This window comes from Phocoena phocoena, chromosome 10 (assembly GCF_963924675.1).
Source record: "Phocoena phocoena chromosome 10, mPhoPho1.1, whole genome shotgun sequence".
Lineage (NCBI taxonomy): Eukaryota > Metazoa > Chordata > Mammalia > Artiodactyla > Phocoenidae > Phocoena > Phocoena phocoena.
The window spans coordinates 40300223-40324487 of NC_089228.1; the positions used below are offsets into that span (position 1 = coordinate 40300223).

The window sequence follows — 24265 nt, forward strand, 5'->3', positions numbered from 1 at the left end:
CCCACGCCCCTGCCCCCTGCTTCTTGTGTTACCGATTTGTGTGCTAAAGAGGCCTGAGAAGGAGATTAAGATTAGTAGGATCACAATTTCCTGGAGGGCTTGGTTTTGGGATACTTAAGGGAAGAGATGTGGGGCTTGGCAGAGGACTGAGGTTGGAAAAGCTACAACTTGTTCATGGCCATCAGTCTTCAGGGATCCTCTTGACAGCGTCTTTCCACAGGCATATATCTCATTAGTGTTTGTTTTCCCCCTTGAAGTAGAACGGAGGGTTGGGGACACAGGAGCAGACACGTTGCTTCCCTGGAGTCCTTGTTTATGCTGGGTGGTGAGCACTGTTGCTGGTGCCCTGCTGCAGGTCTACTGCTTGAGACCTTTTTGAGCTGTTATGTTCCAGATGAGTCTTGTGAATGGTTGAGCTGTTGTCAGCACCTCTGCTCCTTGGGTCAGCTGCTGTCACCTGCCAATTCCTCTATCTGTTGCCTTCTGAATTGACCCACAGCGGGTTCTTTGTACTATTTCCTTAGAGGGTTCTTGGACTGGAAAATTGCATGTGCGCCTGAGACTTGTGCTTCCAGGAAGGTGGATGGAGTGGTAGCCATTCCTTCTCGTGAATTGGCAGTGGTGTGACTCCTTTTGCTTCTCCCTTCTGGTCTCACACTTCTGAGGAATCATCTTCTTGGCCTGGGTTTTCATCCATGAGCTGAATCAAGCCAAGATACATGTCTGGGCAGGTTCCCTGTAGCACAGACGAAAGAAAACAGCAACATGGAACAGGAGAAGTGGATTTAAACTTGAATTTCATCAGCGAGCTCAGTAAGGAAAGGAATTCTAGATTCCTGGGCCCTTCTGCTAGAGTTTTCTATTCTGATTTTTTTTTTTTGCGGTACGCGGGCCTCTCACTGCTGTGGCCTCTCCCACTGCAGAGCACAGGCTCCGGACGCGCAGGCCCAGCCGCCATGGCTCACGGGCCCAGCCGCTCCGCAGCATGTGGGATCTTCCCGGACCGGGGCACGAACCCACGTACCCTGCATCAGCAGGCGGACTCCCAACCCCTGCGCCACCAGGGAGCCCTATTCTGATTTTATTGGTTTAAGTTTCTTTACTTGGAAGCAACAGAAATTAACTGGCTTAGACAAGCAAAAAGAGTATTTATTGGAAGGATATGGGGTGGCTCACAGACTGGAAAGAAGAGCTGATGAGCTCGTCTTCAGAAAGGGCTGGAGCCAGAGCAGCCCGTGATCTGGGGAGCAGGAACCTCTTGGGGAAGAATAAACACCACCGAATCCAGTTTTTTGTTTGTTTGTTTTGCGGTATGCGGGCCTCTTGCTGCTGTGGCCTCTCCCGTTGCAGAGCACAGGCTCCGGACGCGCAGGCTCAGCGGCCATGGCTCACGGGACCAGCCGCTCCGCGGCACGTTGGGCCTTCCCGGACCGGGGCACGAACCCGCGTCCCCTGCATTGGCAGGCGGACTCTCAACCACTGCGCCACCAGGGAAGCCCTCGAATCCAGTTTTGATTCTTTCTGCTCAGAAGTCAAAGGCCAGGGAGAGAGGCCTAACCAGCCTGGCGGGGGTCAGGGAGGGGCACCTTAACTGGCCGTTATGTCCAGGCCAAATCCTGTGGAGAAAGGTGGTTCTCAGAGCCACACTGGACTGCTGTTACTCCAAGGAGGAGACAGCTGCTGGGCAGGCAGAAATAGGAGGGGCCCTTTGCCCTCACCCTCCCAGGAACAACTGGGGGACCAGGAGCAGAGACATCTACCCAATACCACTGTCACAGTGAATTTTGTTTTATGTCAGGGGCCTAGGCTTTTTGGTGTTTTTGTGTTGAGGGCTGACCCCACTGGACTTTATTTATCAGTGAATCACTGTTTGTGTAAGAATGTTTTTTGAGGGATCAGACCTTGTATAAAGGTTTCCCAAGGATTTCTCTCGGTCTGGCCTGTGCACAGAGAATGGGGGTGGGAGGGTTTCCAGAATGTCCATTTGGCCAAGAGCAACTGAAGGTGCTGTCTGTTACACAGGAGTACTTTGCTGTGCCACGTGTGAGAAAAATGCCCTCTCTAGGGAGTGGCCTTTTAGAAGTGCCTAATATGGAAGAGGATTGAGAGTTTATTACCAGAGCTAGAGAGGCAGTTTTTTTTGTTTCTTTGGTTAGACTTACTTAGACACTACCCACAGTCACTAGGAGCCGACCAAGACTCTGTGTGTGTGTGTGTGTGTGTGTGTGTGTGTGTGTGTGTGTGTGTGTGTGTTTTGGGATTGATGTCTCCAGATCTTGCATGTAGGCCTCCTGATTCCCTGTCCACGTCCCTGCCACCTCCCCCAGCAGCCCTAGTGTTGAGAGCCAAGTACTCTTTGTTAATTGGCTTTTCTCCCTTCTTGCCAGGTGCCTGCCTGCAGATGGTGTCCATTGTCAGTGCTGCCCAACGTGTGCCAGGCTGATCCATGGTCACTTTCCGGGATGGCAGCAAGGTGACTTCAGCTGAGGATGACCCTGACTGAAAGGCTGCGTGAGAAGATATCTCAGGCCTTCTACAACCATGGGCTGTTCTGTGCGTCCTACCCCATCCCCATCATTCTCTTCACGGGGCTCTGCATCTTAGCCTGCTGGTATGTTTCCAAGTTGCCCTGGATATGGTGGGCCAGTGCCTTGGCACAATAGATTTCCTAACCCTGACTGTTCAGTAGCCCTTGGACTGTGTGCTTTTTACACAGTGGAACTTGAGGCTCATTGGATCTGTTGAGTGGAAAGCTCTAGTCCTGGGGTGTTTAGCCACGACAGTAAAACAGTCCAGGCTGGCCCTGACTTGGTGACTCACCAGATTTGTTCACATTGCTGGTAATCTGTCTCAAAATAATGTTTAGATGTTTCTAAGAAACTGCAAGATAATTGAAAGCATGGTATTTTAATTTTCCTTCTCAATAGTGGCAGCTTCCTTTTGGGACCTGGTTAAGAGCAGGAGCCTTGGAATGTTGCAAGGCAAAGTCCTTTTAAACAATTCCTTGGACACTGTCTTGTAGGCTAACCCCAGAGACTTGGTTTTCTACTCTCTAGTCATTTTCTTGTGTTCATGTGGACCCTCCTTCTGACCTCTGGTTGATACTTGGGGCCTGTTCTCACCAAGGACTGTTGTGACTGTCCTTCTGTCATAGGGCCCCATAGAGCCCTGAAGAGTGTGGCTGATGAGGACATTGTGAAAGGAGAGGCTTGATGTAAGATGATATCCAATGGTCCCCTTGGTTCTCAAACACTGACAGTGATGAAAAGAGCCTACCTGATTATCTTTGTCTCTGGAAAGAATTATGGTTTCCAGATTCATTATACATCTAACGTTTATAGATGTTTTCAGTGCTGTGCTGGAAGAAGGATGGTTCAGGACTGAACTCGATATTCAGTTGTTAATGATCCCAAGTTCTTCCCTAATTAGGACAAGGAAAGATGAGCATATTCATTGAGAATTTCCTGCTGGGTGCTGTGTTGGTGCTTCAGGTGTATAATTAAATGTCTCATTAACCCTCATAAAAACCTTGGGAAGTGATCCAGTTATATTTCCATTTAACCAGTGGGGGATGGAGGATTAGAGGCTTGCCTGGTCTACACAACTAATAAGTAGGGGAAACGGGGGTTCAAATCCAGCTTTAAAGGGATTCTGGTGCCTGCACCTGTGGCACTCTCTTCCCCCTGACTCTTCTCACTCTGGCTCAGTGTATTTGTACTGATGTTTAAACTTTGTTAATTTGTGTTGTACAAGATAAGACACTTGTGGCTATGCCCTGTAACTGATGAATTAGGAGTGTTCTGAGAACCCAGCTCTTGGATTTGCTTGTTTTTTTTCCCTGTAGGTTAATTGACCCATCTGTCTCTTTCAAAATCATACTTTTCTAGGCCTGGCCTATATGCTAGGGCAGTGGTTCTTAAACCTGAGCTAGCATCAGAGTTACCTGGAGGGCATGTAAAACAAGATTGCTGGGCCCTACCCCAGTTTCTCATTCATCAGATCTGGAGAAACCCAAGAATGTGCATCTTTAAACAAGCTCCCAGGCCTGGGGACTACATGCTGAGAACCACTAGGCTGTGTGTCCTTCTTAAAAATTTCTCTGAAGTTCTACCATGTCTCAGCTGAAAGTATTTTCTCTTTTATTCTAACTTCTAGAGCAGCAGTTTGTGGTGACACTTACGGTTATTATTATGCATATTGCCTTCTGTTAGAGGTGGGTGGGGTCCTGCTCCCCCTTCATAAATTCTCAGTTGATACCATCTTTATATGTGTATGTGTATGGTAAGTAAATACATAATGGATGAATACATTGAATTAAACTTGTGTTCTCTGTGGCCAGGGGTTCCCAACCCCTGGGCCACGGACCAGTACGGCCTGTTAGGAGCCGGGCCGCACAGCAGGAGGTGAGCGGCGGGTGAGCGGGCAAAGCTTCCTCTGCGCTTGCCGTCGCTCGCATTACCGCCTGAACCACCCCCACCTACCCCCACACCGGTCCATGGAAAAATTGTCTTCATTAAACTGGTCCCTGGTGCCAAAATGGTTGGGGACCTCTGCTCTATGGGCAGTGTAAGTTGAGGAGGTGGTTGTGATTCCCCTTCCACGAAGACGGCTGTAGCTACCGGAAGAGGGAAGGATGTTTCTTCTTTGCCATTCATCTTCTGAGGATTGGATTTGGCCAGCTGGGACCAGGCAGCTTCCTGGACAGGGAAAGTAGGCTATGTGTAGCAGCTGCAGTTGTAGCTGGGTGCAATTGGCCTTTATCTTTGAATGAATAATTTGATATCACACAAGTGTTTCAAAACAGATTGTCCTTGCATTTATGACTTGGGGGCCTCTGGTATGAAAACTTTATGAGATGGCTAAGGTCTCAAGCGTGGAAGACTCCTTATTGACTCTGGGTGAATTAGGATGGGATGGAGGATGGGGGAAGAGGCAAATGTGATAATAACAATATTTAACAACCAGTACAGCCCAAATGCAGCCAAGCTGGGCAGACACCTGTCTTATATCCCACAGGTGTCTTGGCTGAACATCAGTCCTGAGAAGGGAGTGGGTGAGCCTCAGGGTAGGATTGGGCTGATAGGAGGGAAAGGAAAACTAATCTTCACTGAGCCCTGGCTTTGTGGTCAGGTGCTTCCACACACAGTATTTCGTTTGGTCGCCTAATATCCTTGGAGGAGGTGGTTATTCCATAGTTCTTTTGCTGATGATGAAACTAATGTGGAGAGATAGTAAGTGGTATGTGCTGCAACTGGCCGGTCTGTGTGGCATATCCAAATCTGTACTTTCTCCACTTCGCTGTGGTGACATGAACTTTATGAAGAACACTGTTTGGTGCTGATGCCTTTCATTGCAGGGAGTCTGCTCCTTGAACGAGAAGCCTCAGAAAGAGAATCTCATTTGCACTGGGCCGGGGACAGGGCCTGGCAGGATCTGCCTAGACAGGGGATAGAGAAGCTTTTTGAGGCAGTGGCCCTACATAACAGAAGTTGAGGAGAGAGCATAAAATTGGGTTTTACAGCCACCTCAATAAAGATTGCTATAATATATGCCAAGAACTGTGCCAGACCAGTGACGCAGAACACAGTCCCTCCCAGTGTCTCGGCCTGAGAGAGATAACTTCAGTGCCATTGGGTATTGTGCATAGCAGATTTGACCTAACCCTGGTGCAAAGGGAGACAGCGTTACGGAGGCTCCCAGGGAGGAGAACACCTGAGCTGAGCCCTACAGGAAGAATAGGTGGCATCTTCCTTGCCTCCTTTCCTGTTTATGGTTGTGTTCATTCAGCTCGCCGCTCTCCCAACAAAAGCACAGGGAGGCTGCTACCCTGGCGTGCCCCTCTGAACCTGCTGCCTCTTTTGGTCCCACTATGGGCACTATGGTTTCCTCTTATCTTTACAGTCACCCTGTACACATATTCTTAATGCTGTGTACTTATTTTTTCTAACCAGCATCTTTGTTATGTGATTGTAAAGGAATTTTTAAAATCTGATTGGCTTAGGAGAAAATTTCTAAGGCTAGATGAAGTCCCTCAGCCTCCAAAGATGATAAAGGTTGTATCCGAAAATCCAGAGATTCTGCACCTTTATGGACAGGAGAACAGATATTGTGGACCCAGGGCACAAGCCTCGCTATCCTCTTCTGTATGGGAAGCTTTTCTATCCAGAGCATCTCCCCTTCTGCCAGAGCTTCAGGTTGCCTGTAGAAAATAAAATGTGGTTAATAGATAGGTTATTTTTTTTCATATTCTGTAATTTTTTTTTAAATTGAAGGATAGTTGATTTACAATGTTGTGTTAGTTTCTGGTGTACAGCAGAGTGATTCAGTTATACATACATATACACAAATTCTTTTTCATATTCTTTTCCATTATGGTTTATTACAGGATATTGAATATAGTTCCCTGCGCTATACAGTGTAGGACCTTGTTTTGTCTATTTTATATATAGTAGTTTGCATTTTCTAATCCCAAAGTCCTTATTTATCCCTCCCCGACCCCCTTTCCCCTTTTGTAACCATAAGTTTGTCTTCTATGTCTGAGTCTGTCTCTGTTTCATAAATAAGGTCACATTTGTGTCATATTTTAGATTCCACATATAAGTGATATCATAAATATTTGTCTTTCTCTTGCTGACTTCACTTTGTATGATCATCTCTAGGTCCATCCATGTTGCTGCAAATGGCATTATTTAATTCTTTTTTTATGAGTAGTATTCCATTGTATATATTTACCACATCTTCTTTATCCATTCATCTGTCAAGACATTTAGGTTGTTTCCATGTCTTGGCTATTGTAAATAGTGCTGCTGTGAACATAGGGGTGGATGTATCTTTTTGAATTTTGGTTTTCTCTGGTTATATGCCCAGGAGTGGGATTGCTGGGTCGCATGGCAACTCTATTTTTGTTTTTTTAAGGAACCTCCGTACTGTTTTCTGTAGAGGCTGTACCATTTACATTCCCACCAAGAGTGTAGGAGGGTTCCCTTCTCTCCATACCCTCTCTGGCATTTATTGTTGGTGGATTTTTTGATGATGGCTATTCTGACTGGTGTGAGATGGTACCTCACTGTAGTTTTGATTTGCATTTCTCTAATGATTAGTGATGTTGAGCAGCTTTTCATGTGCTTCTTGACCATCTGTATGTCTTCTTTGGAGAAATGAATAGACAGCTTTTAGTAGTTTTATTAGATACTCAGATTCCATTTAACTGCTTACCTTTATTGTACCTGGGATGAGAGAGTTGTTCAGCTTGAACCGAAAGGACTGCTGCTCTTGCTACCTCTGTCTGGATCTAGCAGCTGCCTGGGCTGTGGACCTGTTCATCCCACTGGATCACCCTGGGAGCCATAAATGCTCTTTCCTCTGGGAAAATCTGATGAAACTTGCAGCAAGTAGGCACTGTGGCAAGAGGTATCTGTTTACATTCCCTAGAGGTTAGGCCACCAGGACCAGAGGTGTGGCTCAGCAGCAGTCCAGCAAGGCAGAGGGTGCTGTTTCTTGGGACCTGTCCTGGGAAGTGGTAGGTATGTCGTGGAATGAAGGAAGAGTGTCTGGGTGCCAGGCCAGCTTAATTGCCCTATGTGTGGGTCAGAGGTTAATGTGAGGGGTCATTAGGTCACCTGTGATTCCATAACCTGCTGGTCATGGTTAGAGAGGGTGGATTTTAACTTGGAGAGCAAGTTGGAATCATGATGAGACCATTCCAGACCTCCTGAAAGAGGATAATCCTACAGCCTGTGTGGGTATCTGAGAGCAGACTTGACCCCTTCCTCCTTCGTTTTCTCTGGAGGAAAGCAACACCTTCAGGCTGAGGCTGGACATCTCAGTTGTGGTGACCTCCGCTCTCAACCTCTCTCCCTTGTCTGCCTACAGCTCAGGTTTCCCCACGATCATCGTGACCCCTTTGTGGGTGGGCACATAGGAGACTATAGAACAGGCTCCCTCTTTTTGTACCTATGTGGCCACTCTCTGGACACATTTATATTCCTTTCATGAACAAGAAAGAAATCTGAGTAACTGAAGCCCTGTCTGCACCTGTGCTTTGGAGAGCTGGGCTGGATAGCTGAGAACCAAGTCCCAGGGAACCACTGACCTCTGCCCCAAAGCCTAGACTCGGGAGCCCAGGAGCCCAGCTCCAGCAGCTGCTTCTGGGTCCTGTTCAGCATTCCAAAGCCAGAGCCTCCCTCCAAGCAGAAGTTACCCCTGACCTCACACACGAGCTCTGGAAAAGCTCTGAAAGGCTTGTAGGAGATCAAATACTGCTTTATCACCCCAAATTTCCTCCAACCCCAAATTTCCTCCAACAGAAGAGAGATCAAGAGATCTCAGAAATTTCCCTTTATGGTCTTTTACTACCCCACCCCTAGTCCTGTATTGTTCTCCCCTGAGAAGGGAAGAGAGAAAACATGTCCCACTCCTGATGTCTCCAGAGAGGTGTCCTGTGCCACATCTCTTGAGTGTCATTTTTCTGGTTGCTCTTCCTGTATGTCTTCAGTGTCTCCTGAGCTCCCATCACAGATGACTGGGAGTGAGAATGGGAGGAGATGTAGAGCCAACATCATCATTTGTGGGACCCAGTGCAACATGAAAATGCAGAGCTGCTGCTTCAGAAAGCAGGGGAAAAATACTGTTAAAGGTACTAAAATATGCTCGGATGGGAGTGGATGAAAGGCTTCCTCCTGCCAAAATGCCCATCATATTGCTGTGGTGCAGCCAGCCTGGGATAGGCGATGGCCAGTGCCTCACCCTGCTCCAGGACACAGCAGGGTATGCACTTCTGAACAGCCCTCCATGTTTTGGTCAGGCGCCTGCAGGGGGCAGCAGCAAATGGATACCTGGACAGGGAGGGGAAGGCCAGATCCTAGGATGCAAGGTAGCAGGGGAGCTGGTGGTCAAGCACCTGTCCCAGGGAGGAGGGACCACCTGTGAACCTACACTCCAAATCCTCAGCACATGCTCCATTGTGATGGACTTCATTTACAAAACACAAGTTGAAACATAGTTTATTAAGAATTTCCACATATGGTGAGAATGTAAATTGATACAGCTACTATGGAAAACAGTATGGAGTTTCCTTAAAAAACTAAAAATAGAACTACCATACGACCCAGCAATCCCACTACTGGGCATATACCCAGAGAAAACCATAATTCAGAAAGACACATGCACCCCCAATGTTCATAGCAGCACTATTTACAATAGCCAGGTCATGGAAGCAACCTAAATATCCATCAAAAGAGGAATGGATAAAGAAGATGTGGTACATATATACAATGGAATATTACTCAGCCATAAAAAGGAACAAAATTGGGTCATTTGTAGAGACATGGATGGACCTAGAGAGTGTCATACAGAGTGAAGTAAGTCAGAAAAAGAAAAACAAATATCGTATATTAACACATATATGTAGAATCTAGAAAAATGGTATAGATGATCTTACTTGCAAAGCAGAAATAGAGATACAGATGTAGAGAACAAATGTATGGATACCAAGAGGGAAAGGGATGGGGTGGAAGGAATTGGGAGATTGGGATTGACACATATACACTGTTGATACTATGTATAAAATAGATAACTAATGAGAACCTACTGTATAGCACAGGGAACTCTACTTGATGCACTGTGGTGACCTAAATGGGAAGGAAATCCAAAACAGAGGGGATATATGCATACATATAGCTGATTTCACTTTGTAGTACAGTAGAAACTAACACAACATTGTAAAGCAGTTATACTCCAATAAAAACTTTAAAAAAAAGAAACCTTGCATTTTGCATTTTTGTAGAATCTTCCTTGGTGTTTTTCTTGTACTTTTATTAAAAGGAATTTATGATTGTTTAAATTTTTAAACGAAACGGAAATGTAATACAAGGGTATAGTGTGATGTTAAGAGGGTGGACTCTGGGGCCAGACTGCCTGTGTTCACATACTGGTTCTGTCACTTTCTTGGGGGCTAGAGGGGATATAGCTTCTGCATGCCTTGTTGGGTTGTGGTGAGGCTTTTTTTTTTTTTTTTTTTTTAATTTATTTATTTATTTATTTTGGCTGCACCGGGTCTTAGTTGCAGCACATGGGATCGTCATTGTGGCATGCGGGCTTCTTAGATGCAGCATGTTGACTTCTTAGTTGTGGCATGCACGTGGGATCTAGTTCCCCAACCAAGGAACAAACCCAGGCCCCCTGCATTGGGAGCGCAGAGTCTTACCCACTGGACAACCAGGGAAGTCCCTGTGGTGAGGCTTAAATGAGAAAAAAGATGGAAGGCACCTGACACACAGTAGGTACTCAGTGAGAGTTAGAAACCATCATCATTGTTACAGAGACAGAAACGGTTCACCATCAGTGATAAGAACCGTGTTGGGGTGAGTACGGGGCATTTTGGCAGCAAATAGGAGGAGGGGCCTTAACTCAGACTTTGGGGAAAGGGGAAAGACTTCCTAGGCAAATGATACTGTAGTTGAGGCCTTGAAGCTGAGTTATCTAGGAGAAGAATGAGCAAGAGTGTTCCAGCAAGTACAGACCTCAGAAGCAAGAGGGGAGTTGTGTGGCTCCAGGGCAAGATTGGAGAATGACTGTGAGCCACTTTAAGAATTTCAAGGCCTGTGGACATTTCCTAAGAGACTTTATCCTAAGAAAGTGGATGCTCTGGAGTGTGCTGCCCTTCTTTCTCTCCCTGCTGGAATGTTTAGACTCCTGGAATTCACAGATGTTTTACATATTTCAAATCTTGAGAAACAGGCTGCCTTTAGTCGGTGTGTTTTGAGCAGCTACTGTACGGAAAGTGAATGTAGATAAATAAAATGTACTGCCTGCCTTCATCTTGTAGTAGAGCTAGAGCTTCAGCAGTTTTAGCTCTGGGCCCCAGGACTCCTCTCTGCACCCAGAGCTCAGGGGTCAACCCAGGCATTGTGCAGAGCTTTCCCCAGCAAAACCTTAGCTAAGTCCAGAGACAGCCCTTGACACCTACCTCCAAACAGTTGAACCTTAGCTTTTGGAAGAAGCAAAAGAGAAGCAACTCTTTACATAAAAGGGATTCTCGATGGATTAATAGCTGATTTCTTCTCAAAAACCATGGAGGCCAGAAGGTAGTGGGATCACATATTTAAAGTCCTGAAAGGAAAAAAAAATCAAGAGTTCTAAATTCTATAAAACTATACTTCAGGGACTTCCCTGGCGATCCAGTGGTTAAGACTGTGCTTCCAACACAGGGGGCACAGGTTTTTGTTTTGTTTTTTAAAATATTTTTTTATTTTATTTATTTATTTTTGACTGTGTTGGGTCTTCATTGCTGCGTGTGGGCTTTCTCTAGTTGCAGCGAGCAGGGGCCACTCTTCATTGCGGTGCATGGGCTTCTCATTGCAGTGGCTTCTCTTGTTGCGGAGCACGGGCTCTAGGCGTGCGGGCTTCAGTAGTTGTGGCGCGTGGGCTCATTAGTTGTGGCTCGTGAGCTCTAGAGCACAGGCTCGGTAGTTGTGGCGCATGGGCTTAGTTGCTCTGCAGCATGTGGGATCTTCCCGGACCAGGGCTCAAACCCATGTCCCCTGCGTTGGCAGGCAGGTTCTTAACCACTGTGCCACCAGGGAAGCCCGGGGGCACAGGTTTGATCTCTGGTCAGGGAACTAAGATACTGTATGTGGCAGGGTGTGGGGGAAAAAAAAAAATTAAAGTGACTGCTTTCAAATTGAAAAAAAAAAAAAACTACAGTAATGAAGGAGAAGTTAAGACATTTCCAGATAAACAAAAGCTGAGGGAAATTGTTACCAGTGTACCTACCCTGCAATTTGAAGCCATAAGAAAAAATAAACACTAGTAAAGATAATCAGTATTGTTGGTTTGGTTTGTAATTTCTTTGTCTTCTGTGATTTAAAGGGCAAGTGTATTAAACAGTAATTTAAAATCTACATTAAAGAGATTAAATATAAAGTGTAATCTGTGACAACAATATAAAAGGGGAGCGACAAGGATGTATAGACAGAGTGTGTGTATCCTGTTGAAGCTAAGCTGCTCACACTGCATGATTTCAGTTGTCTTATTTTCATGATTGCCACTCCTTTCTTCTCTGCTCAGATTTGCTGTTGAACCGCTCTATTCAACCTAGCTTGTTATAAGTTGTTAATAATAGAATTCCCAAGGTGGCCACTAAGAAAATAACTTTTTTTTTTTTTTTTTTTTTGGTGGTACCCAGGCCTCTCACTGTTGTGGCCTCTCCCATTGTGGAGCACAGGCTCCGGACGTGCAGGCTCAGCAGCCATGGCTCACGGGCCTAGCCGCTCCACGGCATGTGGGATCTTTCCGGACCGGGGCACGAATCCACATCCCCTCCATCGGCAGGCGGACTCTCAACCACTGTGCCACCAGGGAAGCCCAGAAAATAACTTTAAATATGTAGAACAGGAAAGTAGAAGGGAATCAAAGTGGCACACTACAAAAAATCAATACCCCCCCTTAAAAAAAGGGCAGCAATGGAGGAACTGAGGAACAAAAATCATGTAAGACAAAACAAATAGCTAAATGGCATAAATAAATCCTTCCTTGTCAGTAATCACATTAAATGTAAGTGGATCAAACTCTCCTATTAAAAGAATGGCCAATTTGATTTTACAAAGACTTTATTTGCATGCTGTCTACAAGACACTTTAGATACACACTACGCTTTTTTTTTTTTTTACTTTTTTTTTTGGCTGCACCCTGCAGCATGTGGAGTCTCAGTTCCTTGACCAGGGATTGAACCCATACCCCCTACACTGGAAGCACGGAGTCTTAACCATCTGGACCACCAGGGAGGTCCTTAGATATACACTACAATTTAGATATAAGAACACAAAGAGGTTGAAAGTAAAAGGATGGAAAATGATATTCCATGCTAAACAGTACCCAAAAGAGAGCTGAAGTGGATATATTATTATCAGACAACATTAAAAAATTTATTAGAGACAAAGAAGGACATTATATATTGATAAATGCTTCAATACAATAAGAGGATATAACCATTATAAACATATAACACCTAACAACATATCCCTAAAATATATGAAGCAAAAATTGACAGAATTGAAAGGAGAAATACACAGTTCTCCAATAATAGTTGAAGTCTTCAATACTCCACTTTCAATGATGGCTACAAGCAGACAAGATCAATAAGGAAATGGAGGACTTGAGCAACACTGAAACCAGCTAGACCAATACACATTCTTCTCAAGTGAACATAAACATTCTCCAGGATAGACCATATGTTAGGCCACAAACAAGTCTCAGTAAATTTAAAAAGATCTAAATCATACAGAGGATTTTTTCCAATAACAGCAGAATGAAACTAAAAATCAATAATAGAAGGAAGGCTTCCCCGGCAGTGCAGTGGTTAAGAATCCGCCAGCCAATGCCGGGGACACGGATTCGAGCCCTGGTCCAGGAAGATCCTACGTGCCGCGGAGCAACTAAGCCTGTGTGCCACAGCTACTGAGCCTGCGCTCTAGAGCCCGCATGCCACAACTATTGAAGCCTGCGCGTCTAGAGCCCGTGCTCTGCAACAAGAGAAGCCACCGTGATGAGAAGCCTGTGCACTGCACTGAAGAGTAGCCCCCACTCGCTGCAACTAGAGAAAGCCTGCGCATAACAACGAAGACCCAATGCAGCCAAAAATAAATAAGTAAAATAAATAAATTTAATTAAAAAAATAATAGAAGGAAAATTCACAAATACATGGAAATTAAACAGTATATTCTAAAACAACCAGTGGGTCGAAGAAATCAGAAAGGAAAATAGAAAATAGCTTGAGATGATGAAAACAAGAACACAATATACCAAAACTTATGGGATGCAGCGAAAGTAGAACTAAGAGGGAAATTTATAGCTGTATAAAGGACTGTGGACTCATATCTAGAATATATAAAGACGACTCAATTAAAAACAGTTAAAGAGTTGAAGAGGTGCTTCACAAAAGAGGATTTATCCAAATGGCTAATAAGCATATGAAAGAGTTTTCGACACTATTTGCTGTATATTAAAACCACAGAGAGATACCACCACCTCCTCCTCTAAATGGTTAAAATTAATTGGACTGACAATATCAAGAGGTGACAAGGATTTGAAGCAGTTGAAACTCCTATCACACTGCTGGTGGGAACGTAAATTTAAATAACTACTTTAAATAACTACTTTGGAGAACTGGTGTTATCTACAAAGCTAAATATATGTATACTCCACAACCCAGAAATTTCATTCTATGAATATACCCAACAGAAATGAGTGCTTACGTAAAAATGAGTGTACACATAAAAATTACCGCAATAGCTCTATTCTTAATAGCTTCAGCTGGGAACAGCCAAATGTTCCTCAACACTGGACTAGATCGATGTACTGTAGTATGTTCATTCAGCAGAATAGTACATATGGAAAAGAATGATCTGCTACATGTGTCACCGTGGATGGCTCTAGTAGATGCAATTTAAGTGAAAACAGCCAGTCACAAAAGAATACACAGTGGAATGGATGATTTCAGTTATATGCCATCAGAAACAGGCAAAACTAATTTATGGTGATAGGAATTCTCATAGCGGTTTATGGTAGTGGATACTCTTCACTGGGCCAGGGCACGAGGCCACCTTCTGAGGTTCTGGAGATATTTTATAGCTTGATCTAGGTAGGGGTTACACAGGTGTAGGGATATGTAAAAATTCACTGCACTATATACTTAAGATTTTTTTAAAATTAATTTATATTTTATTTTTGGCTGTGTTGGGTCTTTGTTGCTGTGCGCGGGCTTTCTCTAGTTGCAGAGAGTGGGGGCTACTCTTCGTTGCAGTGTGCAGGCTTCCCATTGTGGTGGCTTCTCTTGTTGCAGAGCACGGGTTCTAAGCATGCAGGCTTCAGTAGTTGTGGCATGTGGGCTCAGTAGTTGTGGTTCGCAGGCTCTAGAGCACAGGCTCAGTAGTTGTGGCGCACGGGCTTAGTTGCTACGTGGCATGTGGGATCTTCCCGGACCAGGGCTCGGACCCATGTCCCCTGCATTGGCAGGCGTGATTCTTAACCACTGCGCCATCAGAGAAGTCCCTGTACTTAAGATTTGTGCATTGTACTACATAAAAGTTAATTCTCAGTTTTATTTAAAACTGAGAATTAACTTTTATGTAGTACAATTTTTTTTTTTTCCCCTGCACCATGCCACATGCGGAACTTGCCCGACCAGGGATCAAAACTTCCTCCCCTTCAGTGGAAGCGTGGAGTCTTAACCACTGGACCACCAGGGAAGTCCTGAAGAAAAAGTTTTAAAAGAAGTGAAACCTGAAACAAAAGCACATCCATTTGCCAACTTTTTGATGTTAGGTCAAGCTTTTTCCTTTGCATGTGGTGGGTCCATTGACTTCTGTTCAGCCTGATCTAGTGTAAACGACACCCTCAGTGTGTTATGCACAGTTTCCATGGTCTGTCCCTTTAAATTCGAGCAATTTGCTCAGCAGTCTGAATCAGGATTCTTTTGTTTCCCCAGTTTTTTTTTTGTTTTTTTTTTTTTGGCTGCACCGCACGGCATGTAGAACTTCCCAACCAGGGATCGAACCCGTACCCCCTGCAGTGGAAGCACAGAGTCTTAACCACTGGACCAGCAGGGAAGTCCCTCCCCAGTTTTTTCTTGTTGTCTTATGTCTAATTTGGCCAGAAGTTTGTGTAGCATCTTGCCTTTATCACATCTCCAAAAATATTCAACCAGTTAACTACTTCGTAAAGTAGTTTATGCATTGGGCTTCCTGTGACTAAAAGGGAGTTTGAAAAATTCTGATTTAGAGGCTTCTGAGTTTTCTCCTAGCTCTGAAGTTTTATGACTAATATTTTGTACATTTGTACAGTTCTCCTAGCATGGAGAATTTAGTGCAACTGCAGTGGTTCCTGCGTCACTGTTACCTCAGCACAGCTTCTACCTGCCATCGTGTCCTAACTCTTCTCTCCTTTTTGTTCATCCCAGCTACCCACTGCTGAAACTCCCGTTGCCAGGAACAGGACCCGTGGAATTCACCACTCCTGTGAAGGATTACTCGCCCCCGCCTGTGGCCTCTGACCACAAGCCAGAAGAGCCTAATGAGCAGCCAGAGTGGGTAGGTGCTCAGTGTATCGCTGAGGAGAGCCCTGGGCGTTGGGTGCAGACTGGCTGAGGCAGGGGTTCTGTGAGCGAGTGAGGGTAGTCAGCTTCTGATGTGTGAATACATATACTTGAATAGTTTTATAAAGGCACAGAAAATATTCAGTTATACATTTAATACATCTAGTTATACATTCCTGTTTTGAAAGGAAACACCAAACTACATAGAAAGAAGTGTGTCCTAGAAAAGCTGGGGATTGTGGTTGCTGTAGCTGTGGACAGCTGGGTCTGGGTTCATATGTAGGCTGCTCACACACCATGCACAGGTGCCAGGCAGTGCCCTGGCAAACAGGCCGTCTCCTTGTGCAAGGTAGTTAGGGGAACCACTGAGCATCCCTAGAGAATGTTTTATCATCAGAGTCCCAACACCATTTAATATTTGCAGTGCACCTAATTTTTTCAAATCTGCTAGGTCCTGTTTTATCCTCACAATCCAGTCAGGTAAAACGTGCACGTTTTGTTTATCCCTTTTGCAGTTAAGGAAGCTGGGGCCCAGAGTGATGATGTGCCTCAGTTTAAACTTAGTTTTCGGGGGTCAGCACTGGATTAGAACTCCAGACCTCCTGACCTGAACCCACTGCTTCTTCTGAATCACACTGTTCTCAGCTGGCTGTCTGAGCTGAGCACTAACGCAAACGAGGAAGAAACAATCTTTCCAGTTGAGCGTCTGAGGTGCAGGACTTAACCCACCAGAACTCTGGACTCATTATTTGGAAATCTTCTAAGAGTGATTAGTTCGTCTCTAAGACTTTTACCTGCCAGGTATGGATGAAGTGTTCTTCCCTCATGTGTTGTGCTCTGGTCCCATGGATTGGTGCTGGGCTTGCTGAGTCTGTTGTTGAGGAACAAAACCAAGCTCAGGGCACTCTCTGACAGTGATTGCACATTCCTTCCCATTTTCTTTTCGGGTAATATAGCAGCCAGGTAACTTGTTATAAACTGTGCTCTAATGTTGCTGAAATAGAGACATATCTGGTAAGATAGGTATGTGTTACAACTACGCATGGTATCAAGAGGAAGTACACAATCAGGCTCAATGGTACTCTGCCCATGAAGGTCAGATGTGGCAGAAACCAGTTCTGTGGCTTCATGTCTCAGCTTGACCCTTGGCTCACTATGGGACCTTACTGGATCAAGCCTTTTGCCTCCATTAACCTCTTCATGCAGTTTTACCACATAATGGAGCTGATGGTTCCTGGTCACAACAGGGTCATCTGTGTTTGTGAATGTTTTGTGACTAGTGGAGTTCACTGGACCAGATGGTACAGAATAGATGTTTCATGGTACAGCTGTTAGGGTTTACTTGTTTGTGAGCCCTTTAAACTTCCTTAGTGTTCCGTCTTTGGCCTGGGATGGTGATAGTAAGCAGGTGTACAAAATAACTTGAGGGTTCAGGAATTACAAGATTGTCCCTTTTTTCTCTTTCTGATTGGGGTCCCCAGCCCCTGAAAGGTTGAGAAGGAGACCCAGGCCCTGGTACAGTCAACCTGGTGTCATGCAGCTCAGTGCTCAGTTATCTCACCTCCATTGACTGTTGGTCATAAAAATAAAGGTCAACAATATAGGAATTCTAAGGGTTGCTTTAATTATAAGGAACAGGAAACACAACCCAAACCAGAGTAAGTGAAAAGGGCGTTTTTTGGGTCATATAACTCACAGCCACAGGCAGGGCTTACTCAAGGGCAGCATGGTTTAGGCCTCAGAAGGAGTCTACCTCTCAGCTCTGCCCTGTCTGGATCAGCTCACTGTTGTCTCCCTAACAGAGGCTGCAGCAGATTCAGTCCCATGTTCTTGCAATATCCAATCCAGTGGAGGATGAGAGGGTGCCCGCTTGGCTCTGAATGGGGTTCCCTGCCTGTCCCCACCCCAAACCCTGTGGCCGAGGGAGGTGCTTTGTTGACTGACTTCATCACCTGATTGTCTTCATCACCAGGCTGAGGATGAGGGAGGATGGTCTTCATCACCAGGCTGAGGATGAGGGAGGATGGTTTCCCAAGGAAAATTAGGATGCTCAGGCACTGGGCGTCTACTGCTCACACCAAGGAACCAAAATGTCCTTCCTTCCCCTGTTCATTCCTTTATTCAGCACATGTTTATTGCACGTCTGCAATGTGCCTGGCAGAATGATCTTGAGCCTCACTGCTCCGGAGGAGATCTAGTGTGCTTGGGAGGAGAAGACAAAGATACCAGTTTAAAATAAATTTAGCATATGTCAAAGGGAAACAGGAGCCAACTGAAAGAGCTCCAAATGGCCAATGCTGGAAAATAAAATACATTTTGCAAAAAAATAAGTAAAGTAGTATTGGATTATAACCCACAGTGTAAAATAAATGTCTGAGTCCATATGATTGAATAAATCAGTGAACGAAAATAGACAAATCTGGGCAAAAATTCTAAATTTATGTAGCTGGGCTTCCCCGGTGGCGCAGTGGTTAAGAATCTACCTGCCAGTGCAGGGGACACAGGTTCGATCCCTGGTCCAGGAAGATCCCACATGCCGCAGAGCAGCTAAGCCCGTGTGCCACAACTATTGAACCTGCGCTCTAGAGCCCATGAGCCACAACTACTGAGCCCGTGCGCCTAGAGCCTGTGCTCCGCAGCAAGAGAAGCCACCATAATGAGAAGCCTGCACACCACAACGAAGAGTAGCCCCCGCTCGCTGCAACTAGAGAAAGCCCGCGTGCAGCAACAAAGACCCAATGCAGCCAAAAATAAATAAAATAGAATAAATTAATTTTTAAAAATGCAGTAAAAAGTAATCATTGTATTAAAAAAAAATATATATATATAGGTAGCTACTCTGCCCTCAGGGAGGTGTAATATAATCCTTCTTCCTTAATTGTGGACTGTGCATAGTGACTTTCTTCCAAAGAGTACCGTGTGGAGAGGGGAGAAAAGAGTCTCTTTACAGTGGAGAACCTGAGCAAGGTGATGAGGGTCAACATCAACAGTGATAAATCAGGTTGATGGTATGTACCCTTGATGTGTGACAAGAAGGGTGCTTTACCTCTGTGGTCTTCCTTCCAAAAACCCATAACCCCAGTCTAATCATGAGAAGAACTTCAGACGAGTCCCAATTGAGGGATGGTCTACACAGTTCCTGACTAGCACTCCTCAAGACTGTCAAAGTCATCAAGAAAAGAGTCTAAGCACTTCCCTGGTGGTGCAGTGGTTAAGAATCCACCTGCCAATGCAGGGGACACGGGTTCTAGCCCTGGTCCAGGAAGATCCCACATGCAGCGGAGCAAATAAGTCCATGCACCACAACTACTGAGCCTGTGCTGTAGAGCCCAAGAACCACAACTACTGAGCCCACATGCTGCAACTACTGAAGCCTGCGCACCTAGAGCCTGTGCTCCACAACAAGAGAAGCCACTGCAGTGAGGTGCCTGTGTACAACGAAGAGTAACCCCCACTCGCTGCAACTAGAGGAAGCCCATGTGCAACAACAAACACCCAATGCAGCCAAAAAAAAAAAAAAGTCTGAGAAACTGTCACAGCCAAGAGAAGCCTCAAGAGACAGGACAACTAAATATAACGTGGTATCTTGGATGGGATCTTGGGAGAGAAAAAGAACATAGGTACAAGCTAAGGAAATCTGGTTTCCTTACTTTTCCTTAGTGATAGTTTCTCAGACTTTCCTTGTTCTTAATGACCTGGACAGTTTTTTTTTTGTAAATAAGTATTTTATTTTATATTATATTTATTTAATTAATTAATTAGTTTTTATTTTTGGCTGCGTCAGGTCTTCATTGTGGCATGCAGGATCTTTTTTTTTGTTGTTGCCTTGTGTGGGCTTCTCTTTAGTTGTGGTGTGTGGGTTTTCTCTCTCTAGTTGTGGCGCTTGGGCTCCAGAGTATGTGGGCTCTGTAGTTCATGGCACACAGGCTCTTTATTTATTTACTTATTTTAAAATTTTATTAATTTTTGGCTGTGTTGGGTCTTCGTTGCTGTGCCCGGGCTCTCATTGTGGTGAGTGGGGGGCTACTCTTCATTGCGGTGCATGGGCTTCTCATTGAGGTGTCTTCTCTTGTCGCGGAGCATGGGCTGTAGGTGCACAGGCTACAGTAGTTGCAACACGTGGGCCCTAGAGCACGTGGGCTTCAGTAGTTGTGGCACGTGGGCTCAGTAGTTGTGGTGCCGGCTCAGTAGTTGTGGCTCGCAGGCTCTAGAATGCAAGCTCAGTAGTTGTGGCACACGGGCTTAGTTGCTCCATGGCACGTGGGATCTTCCCAGACCAGGGCTCGAAGCCATGTCCCCTGCATTGACAGGCAGATTCTTAACCACTGTGCTACCAGGGAAGTCCTGCAGGCCCTTTAGTTGAGGCGCACGAGCTCAGTAGCCCTGCAGCATGTGGGATCTTAGTTCCCCAACCAGGGCTCGAACCCGTGTCCCCTACATTGGAAGGCAGATTCTGAGCCACTGGACCACCAGGGAAGTCCCGATCTGGACAGTTTTGAGGAGTGTTCCTCAAGTGGGATTTGCTTATTTTTCTCTAGATTAGACTGGGGTTATGGGTTTTTGGAAGGAACACTACAGAGGTAAAGTGTCATTCTTTTCACATCTGTCAGCCTCCTAAATTATTTTTTAAATTTCCATACATTAAGGTTCAGTCTTTGTACTGTAAAGTTCTTGGTACTGTCAGGTTTGTTTGAGTTTTCTTTAAGCCTTTCTAATAGAAGTATGGAACAATCTAGATGTGTTTTTAATTTGCATTTTCCAGATGACTACTGTCAAGTGCTTATTGTATTTGCATACCTTCCTTTGTGAAGTGTTTCAGTGTTCTGCCCGTTTTGAATTGAGCTGTTTGGATTTCGTTTTATTGAACTGTAATTCTTTCTGTATGCTGGAGGTGTCTCTATATAGTATATAGTCCTCTTTCTCCCCTTTTGCTGAAGTGTTCCCCCGAGTGGGGTGGTGTCTGCACCCTGCAGTTGGACCTTTCTGTGTCCTCCAGAAAGGACTCTAATCAACTCTACTGGGTCCTTGTGCTCTGAGTTAGGTCTGCCCTGTGTTGGAGTCACTGATCAGTCATCTTGTGGGGTAGGGGAGGACAGTTCCCTCTGGAAGGAGGGATGTTTTTACCAGAGGAAGACCAGAGCAAAGCAGAAAGGTGACTTTCTATTTCACAGGCATGTGACCTTGGGCAGGTTATGTAACACCTGTGTACCTTAGTTTCCACATTCATAAAGTGGGGATAATAATTATACCTGCATTATACATTGCCATAGGATTAAGTGAAAGAATGCAAAAGTTAGGTCAGTGCCTGGCCCATCATTTGCATTCGATAAATGTTTCTGGCTGTCATTGTCATTGATTAGATCTGGTCGGAGCAGAGGGCAGAAGAACAGAGGTTCACATGCTTGGACTGCCCTCTGAGTGCACTGGGCATGCACTCCTTATCTTTTACTCCTTAGTTCACATCACGCTCTCCAGGAAGCCTTCCCCAGGTGTCTTGCAGATGTGTGCTCTGTTTCTTCTTGTGAACTGTAGTGTGACCTAGTTGCAGTCATGTTTCATTCAAATTTGTCCAACCTTTTGCACATAGTATATGCTTAAGAAAGGGTTTTTTTCTTTTGAATGACTTGTTGAATAAGCACGGCTTATTTAGGAGACAGGTAGTCTGAAGTGAGGCATTTTTCTTGGAGCTTGATAGGGGATAAGTTAGGTGGGACCAAGTTAAATCTTGGGCTCTGGAGTTTAAATGAATTCTCTGGGCAGTAGAAAGCCATTCCCTTAGAGGCAATGACATGATGAAAGTGGTGGTAAGAAGGTCAATCTAATTGAACTTAGAGAAACTTGGAGACTGAGTTGACCGTGCCTAGGAGGGAGGGTGAGGGGACAAGAAAGTGGAGGAGAGATTGATTTTAAAGGGATGCCAAACCAATTTTAAGAGTTTTAAGACATAATGATACAAATAGATATAACTAACATGTATTTGGCCAGACACCTTACTAAATGGTTTCGTGTGTTCTTTTGTTTGGTCCTCACAGTGATCTGCTGAGGTCTGAGAGTTTATTCCCATTTCCCTCAGTAAGTAAGGGACCGAGGCTTGGAGAGTGTAGAGACCCTTGTCCAAGGCACACAGCCAGGGGTGGAGCTAGAATTTAACCCTGGCGTGTCCCCTGAGCCTGCCCTTCCCACCACACCCCACCCCCTCACCTATCCAGGGCTGGAGAATAAGGAGCCGGAGCCCTGTTTTCCAGAAGAGCTGAGTAATGGGAGTCCTCTGTATGGTGTTGTAAAGGGAGCCCCTGGGTGTGTCAGTGTAAAGGTGAAATACCTGGAGCTCTAGCTTGCATTCTCTAAATGTGAAGGAAGGATTGTGTTTAAAACAGCAAACTTGAGGTGTCCTGCACTGGCCTGGCTCCCCTAGACCAGGTCACCATGGAAACCTGAACCTCACACCAAGACCTACCTGCCGTGTCCAGAGAGGTGGCTGGGCTTCCGGCCCAGCACTGCAGGGCTTGGTGGTAGCCTGAGCCTGAACGCAAGGTTTCCAGGGAGCCCTGGTCAGGGACCCCACAGGTCCTCAGGACCTCAGCTCCCCTCCTGCACTCCTTGTGCTGGGCCTTTCCATCTATGTCCTGTTCTCCATGGGAACTCACATAGTTCAGAACTACCCAGGCCGGTAGAATATACCAGCTTGGGAATTAGGCGGCCCTGGGCTTTAATCCTGGTCTGCTGCCTATCAGCTGTGTGTCCTTGGGCATATCCTATTTATCTCTCTGAGACTTGGTTTTCTTATCTGGGTCCTCTAGCTCAGGGTCTCTTACAAACTGCAATCAAGGTGTCAGCCAAGGCTGCAGTTATCTCAAAGCCTGACTGGAGAGAATCTGCTTCCAAGCTCGCTCAGACAGTGAGCTGGAAGCAGGTTTCTTGCAGGCTGTTGAACTGAGGGACTCTTGTCCCTCATTGGGTGTTGGCTGAAAGCCCCTCAGTTCCTTGCCACATGGATATGGCTGACTTCATCAGAGTGGTGGCTCTAAAGGAGGGGGGCAGAGGAGGACTCGTAGTCTGATTTTTCCTTCCATTAAAAAAAAAATTGTGGCAAAATACACACAACATAAAATTTACTCTCTTAACTGTTTTTTTTTTGTTTGTTTGTTTGTTTTTTTGGCTGTGCCATGTGGCTTGTGGGATCTTAGTTCCCCGACCAGAGATTGAACCCTGGCCTCAGCAGTGAAAGTGCTGAGTGCTAACCACAGGACCACCAGGGCATTCCCTCTCTTAACCATTTTTAAGTGTGCTGTTCAGTGGTATTAAATACATTCACATTATTGTACAGCCATTACCACCATCCATCTTCATAACTCTTCATCTTGTAAAACAGAAACTCTGCACCATTAAACAGTAGCTCCGCATTCCCCCTTTCCCAGCCCCTGCTAACCACCATTCTGCTTTCTGACACTATGAATTTGACAACTTTAGGTACCTCATGTAAGTGGAATCATATGGTATTTGTCTTTTCGTGCCTGGTTTATTTCACTTAGCATAATGGCCTTAAGGGTCATAGTCTTTTGTAACCTAATCTCAGAAATCAGAGCTCATCACTTTCGCTATATTCTGTTTGTCAGAAGCAAGTCACTAGGTCCAGCCCACTCTCAAGGGGGATTATACTTGGGCATGAGCGCCAGGAGGTGGAGATTACTGGGGCCATGTTAGAAGCCTCCATCTAGTGAGCACTCCTCCCTCTGTACTCAGGGGCATCTTTACTCCACTGGCCCTTACGCTTTCTCCATCACCCACTTAGGATACCTCGTGTTGTCTCTGTTTCCATGTCTGTTTCTTACTTGAGTATCAAGTAGGGATTATGATAGGGCCCAGCACAGTGAGTGGTAGGCCCTGCCCACATCTCCTGCTACCATTTTCGTGCCTGCCTGCTTTCCAGCCACCAGTATCCACATCTCATTTGTCAAAGGATCTCTGGTACAGAAGGCCTGAGGTGCTGGAGAATTCGCACCCCCTAGGAGCAGCCCTCAACCAGTAACTGTAGGAGTTGGTATGTAACCTCAGCTGTCTTCCTTTATGTGGGATAACTCAGCTAAATCCAGTTATCCACAGAGGATGCTTGCTCAGTAGCACACCCTTTGTGGGCTGCCTTCCCTTCGCTGCTCCTGTACCTACTCCCCTCCC

General features: G+C 45.4%; 1 protein-coding gene across 2 annotated transcripts in view; it reads left to right on the top strand.

Annotated features, from left to right (window-relative positions):
- Nucleotides 1–2289: 2289 nt before the first annotated feature.
- SCAP (SREBF chaperone) overlaps nucleotides 2290–24265 on the top strand; it is a 38533-nt gene continuing 16557 nt past the window's right edge. Inside the window, exons 1-2 of one of the 2 annotated variants that reach the window (XM_065885019.1) lie at nucleotides 2290–2611; nucleotides 15956–16085. In XM_065885019.1, coding sequence (XP_065741091.1) covers nucleotides 2490–2611; nucleotides 15956–16085 — 252 coding nt within the window. In that variant the 5' untranslated portion in view covers nucleotides 2290–2489. The remainder of the gene's footprint in view (nucleotides 2612–15955; nucleotides 16086–24265) is intronic. The other variant, XM_065885018.1, reaches the window with a different exon arrangement.